Below are 11,010 nucleotides of genomic sequence, written 5' to 3'. Positions count from 1 at the left end.
TGTTTGCAAACATGTTGAATTTATTATCTTGATTCTGAATCCAACTGTCTGGTTCTACTAGAACCGGGCGCATTGAATCCGGCATATACTCTACAATACATAAAAATGTAAACTATTGTGTTGTCGAAGTGCAGCTAATGAGAAAATCGCGAGCATCTAGCCTTGAACGTCGGAATTTTGGTAACCATGTCACTGTTGACTTGTCGAGGCTGCTGACCGTGATCAGCGTTTAACGTCCGCTATCCCGAAAGATTTGAATGACGTGGTCAAGAAGAAAGCATGCTGCAAAACGATGTATAATTCTCAGAAATCAACAGAAATAGCATGAAAACATCTATATACTCTTGATCCTGGCATTGGCCTTTTCTTCCTGCTAGTTGGAGCTCCGAATCATTCTTGTGGAACATCCGTCTAAATTCCGCACACTCCGGTTCCAGGATCCTTCATCGGCAAGGATTGAAACTGACAAGTTGTACCGGCTAAGCTGTGGATCGGAACTACTTTTGAATTCGATAACCTATGGTCTGTGAGACCCCTAGCAGAACCCTTTTTCTTTGTTTCGGTTTCATCTTCTGGCGTTTGAGTTTGCGGTACAAGCTCTGATATTTCCATAAGCCGCCCGTCTGACTGCCCTTGAGATTTTACGCCAAACTCCCAATCAATGCCGCTGGAATTTTTGTTCAAGCATATGCTTTCCCATTGTATTTTTTCGGAGAGTGATCTCCTCCCTTTGAATTGTTTATCAACTGAAGTCCGTTTTGAATCATCTTCGGTATCATCTCCGCAGGCATAACTCCATTTGTAGCTCTTGTTGTTATTGTCCATGCTTAACTCGATGGAATGAAGATCGCTATCAACTGAAGTCCTTTTTGAATCGTCTTCACATTCTTCTCTATATGCAGCAACTTCCATTCCATTCCCTTCTATCTTCATGTTCTGAAATGATCCGAAATTGATCTTCTTTAAATAAGCCTCGAGTTCCTTGATTTTACTGAAGTCTGGAGAACCGCCACTACCTTCATACGTTTTGGATATCAAGTGAGCCTCTAGTTCATTCTTCAGCTGTTCCACAATGGCATTTTTCTCCTCGAAATGATATTTGGCTTCGGAGAGCTTCATCTGGACTCTCTCCTCGCGCAACAAATCAGCTAGCTGAAGCATTTCCCTCTCCTTCTCCACCTCTTCACAAACTTTCTCCGATTCTCTCTTTAGCTCTTCAACTTGTGCTCTGTCCTCCCCAAGACCTGTGGCTAACTCATCACAAACTTGCTCAAAAATCTCTTTTGCCCTCTTCTCCCTCTCAAGCTCTTTCGTGGCCTTCAACAGAGCTGCCTCTTTATCTGCCAGTTCTTTCCCTATCTTCTTGTTCAACCTTTCTGTTTGTCTTCTTAGCTTCTTCTCCACCTCGAGTTCTTCTGCTACGCACGCTATTGCAGCATGTATCCTCTCTCGCTCCTTACTTTTCCAGGCCGCCTTTTCTTCTGCTAATTTCTTCACGAGATACTCAATTTCGTTGCAGTTAGACCTCTGCTCTCGGATCATTTGATGAACCTGGATACGAGCTCGATCAAGTTCAACTCGTAGGGCCGAGAGTAAGGTTGTACTTAAAGAATGCTGCTCTTCAAGACCCGAAACGCGAGTAAGAACTTTTACAAGCTCTTTAGATGTAGAAAGGCCACTACTGACATCCTTCAAACAGGTCTTAAATCCGTGTATGCAATTTCGATCAGGTTTCACACAAGATTGATCTTTGAGCTGCAAATTGTGAAATTCAATCAACATGCTTACTTATTCATCATCCTAGGAATCCATGCAGTCTAATGCAATCAACATGTCTACTCAAAGATTCAAAATAGCTGTGCTCAAGAGTTAAGTAACAAACTTTCTTTTTGATACAAGCGATATGAGAGAGTAAGAAAGCGTACTCGAAATCTCGGGAGTAGGGAGTGAGTGCTTTAAGCAATAAGAATTTTTATGGTGGGATCCAGAGCACCATAGAATTTATGTTAAGTAACAAACATTCTTTTTTAGAAGAGATATTAGAGGAGTGAGGGATTGAACTCGAATGGAGAGAGTAAATGCTCTTAACTAACTTAGTTAAGAACTCATTCATTAAGACAAACATTCTAGTTGACCATTAAACAAATGCTTTAGATTAATTATATCAGGAGACAGTCATTAAACTGAAGACCTAATTTTTAAGGGCAAATAGAAGGAATGATCATTTTTTTTACATTTGATTACAGAACTAATCAGTTTTTGACATTTTCGTTGTAGAAATTATCAGTTTTTACCATATCGTCGTTATATCATCGTTGTGTGGTCGTTACATCATCATTGTGTTATCGATATATGATTAATATGCCGTCGTAATTGTTAAAAACTGATCACTTCTACAGTTAAATATAAAAAATAATAATTCCAGTTAATTGTCCAATTTTTAAACACGAAAGTGAAGAGCTAGATCAACTTTTTCAAACAAAAAAACTAAAATTTTATTCATTGAAAATGACAAGGCAGAAAAGTACATTTGAAATTTATGATCCATGGGTTATTATTGGACAAATTTTATGGGGACCAATTTGTATTGAATCACTGTCAACATCTTGTTGTCATTTTTTATAATTTTACGTGACACAAACGGTAAAAATAAAAATTCCAGCAACCTTGTTCCTCTGTTTATTTTTTCACCAATGTAATATATAATATATGAGAAATGAACTTTCTTAAAGTGAGACTCTATTGGCTTCTTGCCACTTCATAGTTTTTACTTAACATTTCATAATGTTGACACGAAAATTTTGCCAAAAATATAAAATGACAGAGAGTCCACTAGAATTCTCATTTTTTAGAAAGTCTCCTTAGTATTTCTTATAATATACATATTGAAATGCAGTTGTTTTTTTACCTGAGTTAAACTGGCACTTGTAGTGTGAGTCTGGAAACCTCCCATTTGGTAATGATTCAAAGGAAGTTTCAGAGAAACGGCCGACAACCCTCTCTGGCGTCCAGCATTCCCAGATCCATTTCTCCTCTGCACAAAATTCCCAAAACAAAATTTAATACTTTCAAATTCAATTTAATAAATAAGAAATTTACACTTCCATAATATATAGTAGAACAAACAAAGTCCAAACAGAAAAATAATCTACATGTCGAAGAAAATAGGTAACAAATATGGTACTGTCTTAGTGGTTGGGAGTTTCATTTTTAACCTTACTGTGTGATGATTAAACTCTTTCTTTTTCCTTTTAACATAAACTAGTACAAAATATAACTTATAGTAAAAAGAATAGGTAATTGATTTTTGCACATCTTCTACCCCGTCACTCACATGTTTATCTGACCTATGACATTTAGAATGAACTAAAAGTGCTTTTAAATGATTGAAAACATTTTTGAAGACAACGTTTTTTAATTCCAAAGCACTTGAAGTGCTTTTGGCAAGAAGCACAAAAAAAACACTTTTCATATTAACTTGCATTTTATTAATAATTAGTTCTAAAAATATTTTCATCAAAAGCGCATTCAGTCGTTTCAAAACATTTCTAAATGAGACCTAAATCAAGAGAAAGATGTTTGCAAAACTCTTTTAGATTTCTTCTCCTGCATTTTCTTTGAATACATCAATAAAAATTCCGATCACATAAAATGAGTGGAAAAAGAGACAAGGGAAGCGTAAATTCACCCCTTAAATAATCCTTACCTCAGAAATAGGAGTAAAGGATGAATCTGATAACTTTGGCGGCAAGGAACCGGCTAAGGAAGGAAATTGAGCAACTTTGGAAGCCTTCTTTCTCAAAGCAGTTTGTTCTTGTTCGTTAATTTCCCACAAAGTCGCCGCCAGCTTTCTCGCCGAAACCGAAACCACTTCCTTCCCTTTTCCGCTGCTGCCGCCGCCGTGCTTCGAAGCCGGTCTCCGCTGCTGCTGTACCGTTGCCATCTCATCGTCCTCCTTACCCCCATTTGACATCATCGTCGCCACACAAGGTGATCTTGCTGCTGCCGCCGCCGCGCTTACAGTCTTCCAGGTGGGGACTGGGGTGCTCGAGCCGCCTCGTTTTCCTACCAGGATTGCCCTCTTGAGTCTGTACCTATGGACCAAGGAAGACGAGGAGGAAGACGAGCCCCCCCCGCGCTTCCTGATCTTGCATTGCCTGTCGACGACCAAGCTGTGGCAATGCTGGTGGTTTTTCCAAGACATAGAAATTGGAACAGAAGACTGCAGAGTGCAGAGAAAATGGTGGGTTAAACTTTAGGGAAATTGGGGTGTGGGTGAATCTTTTGGAGCAAATGATGGAGACCCAAATGGAAGATGTTGAAGATTTGGGTAGTGAATGGAGAGATTGGATTGGAGGAGGAAGAAAAATAATGAAAAATCAAGGGGTTGAAAAAAGTTGATGGAAGTACATTGATGATAAAATAATGATGGTGTACAGATTTTCTTTTTAGGTAAATATTTTCAAACTGTCAGCCTTGAATTTATCAAAGAAGAAAAAGTGTCAAGGATTCCGGGCTTTCGTGGATTTTTGGGCAGTCTTAAAGAAGATGAAAGAAGCTCAAAAAGGTGTCAAACTAATCAATAAAGGTGTCAAACTAATCAAAAATGGAAGGTGAGGGGTGGGATTTTTGGAAGTATCAATGGAAGCTTTATTTTGTTTTAGAAATGTTGAGAGGGAAGTAAAGAAGACTAGGACAGGAGTATACTCATAACTCAAATATATGACAAATCAATGTAAATTGCGTGAAAAAGGAAGACAGGTGAGTAGATATAATAACCTTTTTTATGTTATTGTCAAGTAGTGTTATTATTTTATTTGAATTATATTCATTGTATGTATTTGTTCGTGTTATTATTTTACTTGAATTATATTGATTGCATATATTTTTTCGTGTTATTATTTCAATCGAACTTAAAACATCTCATTTATAAATTAAAGATAATACTACAGTACTACCACATTGTAATAATAAGTAATAATAACACGTACAATAATAACATTACTTGAAGCATTTCAGGTACACAAAAAAATTAGTCAAGTGGAGATTGATTTATAGTTGGGAAATGAAAATTTTTGGTTTTATATTTTTGGATTAAAGAAGAAGGGGTGATAACGTGGCGGACATGTGAATCGAATTGCATTGAATCAGGGTCGTACATGTGTATTATAAACGGCCCACCATGTTGACTAGGTTCTCATTATTTTACTTAATTAATTTGTCTCCTTCCCTCTCTCTCTCTCTCTCTCTCTCTCTCTCTCTCTCTCTCTCTCTCTCTCTCTCTCTCTCTCTCTCTCTCTCTCTCTCTCTCTCTCTCTCTCTCTCTCTCTCTCTCTCTCTCTGCTGGAATGTTCTCTAATCTTGTTTAATTATCCTCGGATCTTGCACCTTCCCTGCTTAATCCTTATTCCTCGACTCCTTTTTCTAATCAACGCAATTAACTTTTAATTACTTGTGTTCAAAATTATGATTCACCAAGTAAGGAATGGAAATCCCACTGCTCATGTTGTAGTATCATATATTGCTTCATATGAAGGTTCTTTCCATTAGGATACTCTTGATTTAAAGTTTTTATTTAATATTCTTGCTGAAGATGTAAACATTTCAATTAGAATTTAATAAAATTTATCCTTTGACAAAAAAAAAGTAAGGAATGAGATCAAAAGAAGAAGTGCTTATTTAATTATCTATTTAAAACTTGAAATTAGGTTAAAGGAAAGAAAAAGAAAAATGATAGTGAGACGCCGAGACTTACTTTGCGAGAGTTTTTATTTCGATCGTCTGTTGCTTCATAGTTTTGGTTTAAAATTTATGTTAACTAGTATATTTAGAGGGGTGTATTCAATTAGGAATTTGAGAGATTTTAATGGATTTTTACAGATTTTAACTGATTTGTAGAGATTCTATGTAAAATTTTGATTCAATTCCCTAGAAATCTCATGAGAATATGTGAGATTTGTTGATGCTTAAAATACACTACAAAATCTCTCCAATTCCCTCTAATTCCTCAACCTTTCCAAATTTTCTAAATTCTAATTATAATTGAATACACCTGAAATGTTATAAACTTCTTTAAAATTCTAATTGAATACACCTAGATTTCAAATGATTTGAATAAAATATCTTGAAATCTTGATTTAATACACATTGAATTTCAAAGAATCACTTAAAATACTGATTGAATACCCCTAGATTCATTAAAAGAATTAAAATCCCTCAACATCCTAATTGAATACACCCTCCTTAGACTTAGTTAAATTGACTAAACAATGTACTCTCTCCTCTATATTCGAACTCAAATCCTCCTGACTTCAAAATAAATTTAGTGTGAAATATTGTTTGTGTCAATAAATGCATCAGGACATTTGTTTAACATGAGAATTGTCACAGCCCGTCCCAAATATATAATTTTCAACGATGTGAAATGACAGAATTACCCTTGGACGTTGAGAATTATTATGGATGTTGTGGGTTAGACTTAAGAGTGTGGAGCAATTAGCTATATTCCTCTATTATTGGAACCAATTAGAACTAAGTGTTCTCTTAGTTATGATTGGTGGCTTTTGGACCACACATACCCACCTACCTTCTCTCTCCTTCCCGTGCTCTCTCTTTCTCATCTCTTGGACTCTCTCTCTCTTCCCTCTTTCGTGTGGACAAGCTTCGAACTCCCCCTTTCAGGCACGAATCGAAGCTTTAAAGGTAAGGTTCTTGCTCATTGTAACCTCCTGAGTATATTGGTACCCTTGTTTGGACGTGAATGCTTCGAAAACCCGAGAAACCTAACCCCGATTTTGTGCACTGTTCATGCACACGTAAAACCTTGTGTTTCAGGGAATTCTAAGGACATAGGAAGCTTAAGAATGTCCTCACAAGTCTAGGGTACTTCGTTGGAAGGATTTGGACGTCGGAGGACTGAGATCAACGTGTTTCTAGGTAAGCCGAGCTATCGACCTTTCTCAGGAAAAATCTAGTAGAATTTAAGCCTTGAAACTTGTATAACGTGATTCTACATGTTATTAGCTTCATTTTGGTACCAATTTCATGAAAATGGTGAAGAATCGAAGGAGAATAGTGATTTTAAAGTTTTACCTAGAAACTGGCGACTCACCGGAGAAGAAAGGGGAATATTCTGTCAGTTTTGACGGAATATGCTGACGCCGTCAATTAGTTTGGACGGTTACCGTTGGACTTAACGGAATATTCTAGGGAATATTCCTAACAACAGTTAGGGAATCCTGACAGATTCCCTGCGCGTGGCCGTGAGTTTTGCCTTGCACTCGCCGGCGCGTGGCGGCACGTGAGGGGTCCAAAAATTAATCTAAAAATATGGGGATGTTCTTGAAGTTGTGTAGGTTCCTGTGGTATATTCATATACCCATTTTGAGCTATGTATGAGAAGTTATTAGCTAGTTTTGCCTATGTGCTTTAAAATAACGTTCTTATAGTTAATTCGCATAAAGGTGAGACTTATCCCGAGGACGAACGTATCCAAGGACGACTCGGGGGTTACGACTTGTCGACATATCAGTGAGTGGGCTTTTGGTTTTCAGTATATATTTATATACTTAATACTTTCCCAGAAAAATGTGTTTGAATGATAATATGCCATAAATGCCATGCATATAAGTTTATAATTCATACATGAATTGGTATGTGATGCTTTATATATATATATATATATATATATATATATATATATGGTGTTGTGGATGCTCAGGTAAGCTTAGGTAAGTTGTGTTTGGTTATGTGAATCATCGATAATGCGATATGTGATTGAATAATGTTGAGCTCATAAAACTGCACTTAGGGTGATTGTGATTTAGCCATAGATATGGCACAAGCCTGTTTATTATGTCACATCCCGCACCATATGCTCATATTGGATCCAATTTAGGTGCACAGTTTTGTCGTACAGACCTTACTTATGGTTCCGACTTGTAGGTGACTGGCGAATTATCGCCCAGCTATTATGTGAGAATAGTATTGAGCATGATTGTATTACACTCATTATTGTCGTATAGACTTTTTTTTTTGTTCCGACTTTTGTGCAATATATTGTCGTATAGGTCATAGTAGTGACTCCGACTAGAGTGACTTTTGAGCTATGAATTTAGCCGTACAGACTATCGCAGGGGTTTCGGCTAACATGTTATGTTTATATAAAATTGTTCTTACTTGAATTGTTTATTCTATTATATCTTTGCATGGCATATATATATGATTATGATTATGTGATACATGAATTGAATTGATATGATTTCATATATATTCATGTATATGCTTATATCTTGATTCTGGGAAAACTATACATGTTTTACAGCGAGGGGTTAGATATGTTGATATATGAAATGGTTTTGTAAAACATTTGTTGTTGCCCACTCACGTTTTCTGTTTTGCGCCCTTCCAGGTTTTAAGTAAGCTTGTTGTTGGTGGCTTGAGGACATCGGCAGTTCTGACCTACCTAAATAATAGTAGGACATTCCTGGTACTGTATAACTAGTACTTGTCCTACTAGACTGCACCTAGACTTATTATGCTCTGATTAGGAGTGTTTACGTTGTAACTAACTCCTATCACTTCCTGCTTAGCAGTGCACTCTAGTAATTCGATTTTTAATTATTCGTATATTTCTTATATCTATTGCTTTCGCACTGTGCACATGACTACGTCACTCTCACGTGACGGCCAGCATGCCTTGATCTTGATCGAGGTATGTCAAGAATGGTCATGGTGATTTACAAAATAACATTTTGAGGTAATCTCGTGTATTAAGAGAATGTTATCTTAGTTATATTAGATTGCTTGAGCTACTTTAGTGTCAAATTCATAAAGTAAGTTTTAGGAATCTTGGAACTAAATTATTCATTGACCAAGAAAAAGTTCACTTATAACAAGCTAGTAATGGAATCAATAGATCATATCTTTTCATAGGGTTAAGGAAATTTTTAACTATGAAAATGATACTCCACCACCTCTTTTCATTTTTTGCACATCATTGCCGATTTTTATTTCTTGATTATGTTTTAATATATTCAATCTAAAAACAAAAAAAATAACAAAAGTGTTCAAGAAGAGCAAGAAAATATGCTGAAATCACTTCTTTTTACCAAAATAGAATGACGAGGAGGAAATATCATAAATTGGGGTCAACAAAATTCTTTTATATGCAAAAATATACTTATATTTAGTATTAAAAAAATATCATTAAATTATAATACTAAATAATAATGAAGTAAACCAAATTTTATAAGTAGGAAGATAATAATTGTGAACATCTTATCATAAAATGCTAGTCAAGCTCACAACATGTCAATCTGTCAGTCAAACCCTAAAAGAACCCTCTTCATAAGAAAAGTTTTGATAGAGGCCAACCCAAGAGGAAGGGGGGCCCCTACTAACGGCTCAATGTGTTTGGGGGACTGGTTGGAGTTTGTATTTGGAGCTTACACTCAAACATTTATTGCTAAAAAAAGGCCCACATATTTATAATTATGCATGCGGGCCCCCACACCTGCATCCCAAGCCACTGCCCATTGTGTTCATGTCTTTTGCGGCTGATTCCAATTCAAATCCTTGAGGTTTATGGACTGTCACGTTCACAACAAACTTGATAAATAGTGAGGATAAGCATCTTAGGAATCAATTTATCTTAGTATTTTATCGTACATCGTATAGTTAATTTTTATTAGGTATTATTTGAGTTTAATTTTAAATAAAAAAATTCAAAATGATTTATGACCACAGAATAATTGATGAACGAATATGATGAACCAATCCTTAGGATCCTCATAAAAAAGATCCGAAGATGATCCTATTCCAAATATTGATGTTGGTGGTTCATGTTCATGCTCCGTAATTTCTTTTTTTTTTTTTTTAATTTCAAGTAACATTTCCCCACAAGTTGTGTTTATTCGGGCAGTGGGAGCATGGATCTACAACCAAATACACCATGTTCCTCAATTTCCTAGCACAACCAATGAAATGAAAATAAAAACTCGATAGCTAGCTAGGACTGTTTTGTTCACATGCGTATGTACAAATCGTGTGGTGTGGGAATGATGTGAATAAAGAAAGGATTAGGATAAGGGAAGGGCAAATGATACTTTTTCCGTCTTGTTTTCAATCTTTTATTGAAAGAGAGTAAATAAATCTGAATTATACTACAATCAATCAATCACACAAGTATACACGATTCCTAAACATTTAATATTGATGCAAGTGAGGCCATGACGCATGAAAGATTAAGAATCAACCAGTCATTATTCATGTGTGATTGATTGTAATATTATTCGATATTCTAAGAAGCTCCAAATGAGATACAGAAGTAAAACTTAAAAAGCTAAGTAGTAGTTTACCTAACAAGGTGATGTATTCTTGTTAAATTATGTGATTAGGACGAACACAACAAGTTCATAAGGGAACGTTGAAAACGGGAAACATTTAATGTGCTTCAAATAATGAAGAAATTATTGTTAGGTTGTGTACACATAATAAGAGCTACGATAATACTTGGAAGGCCTCCCTCTGACTTTTGAATATGAGGAGAACCCAATGCCTCATTGAACTGCATGTTTTCTTTTTGAATGAAAAATATTTTTGTAATATATTCTTATTTTTCCTTGAAAATTTGTTTGTAGGTCAAGGTTCTTTTGGTTTTGATCAAAATTGAATTTTCTTCAAACTACATATAAATATAGCAATCTTCTCGCTTGAACTTTCTTGTTTTACCTTCTCAACTTTCCTTATTTGACAATGTTGCTTCATGATATGAACCGTCTAAATTCTAGATCACCTTTTAAAAATCAACTCTGCAAAAAAGATATCATCCAAATCAACAATCATTTAACTATTAAATTAACGTTCACAAAATTTTAGTGTTTAAGTAAAAAATATTGTTTGTCTATTTATTGTATAATTGTTACATGACTAAAGGATTTTGGATTTAGCTAATTTTTTGTAGAGATATCTTTAAAGAGTGACCTATTTAATAGATGGTTCAGCCGTTCG

At 35.6% G+C, this 11,010-nt stretch overlaps 1 protein-coding gene across 1 annotated transcript; it reads right to left on the bottom strand.

Moving 5' to 3' along the window:
- On the bottom strand, positions 1–4,742 carry LOC103436096 (uncharacterized protein At5g41620-like). The gene is made up of 3 exons (XM_008374509.4): positions 3,707–4,742; positions 2,909–3,034; positions 1–1,755 (listed from the first exon to the last, which is right to left on the bottom strand). Exons 1-3 carry the CDS (start codon positions 4,202–4,204, stop codon positions 412–414), a joined length of 1,968 nt encoding a protein of 655 aa, XP_008372731.2. The 5' UTR covers positions 4,205–4,742; the 3' UTR covers positions 1–411.
- Between the last annotated feature and the right edge of the window lie 6,268 nt (positions 4,743–11,010).

The sequence above is a fragment of the Malus domestica genome, chromosome 11, assembly GCF_042453785.1.
Source record: "Malus domestica chromosome 11, GDT2T_hap1".
Classification (NCBI taxonomy): domain Eukaryota; kingdom Viridiplantae; phylum Streptophyta; class Magnoliopsida; order Rosales; family Rosaceae; genus Malus; species Malus domestica.
This window is presented reverse-complemented; position numbering and strand designations above follow the sequence as displayed.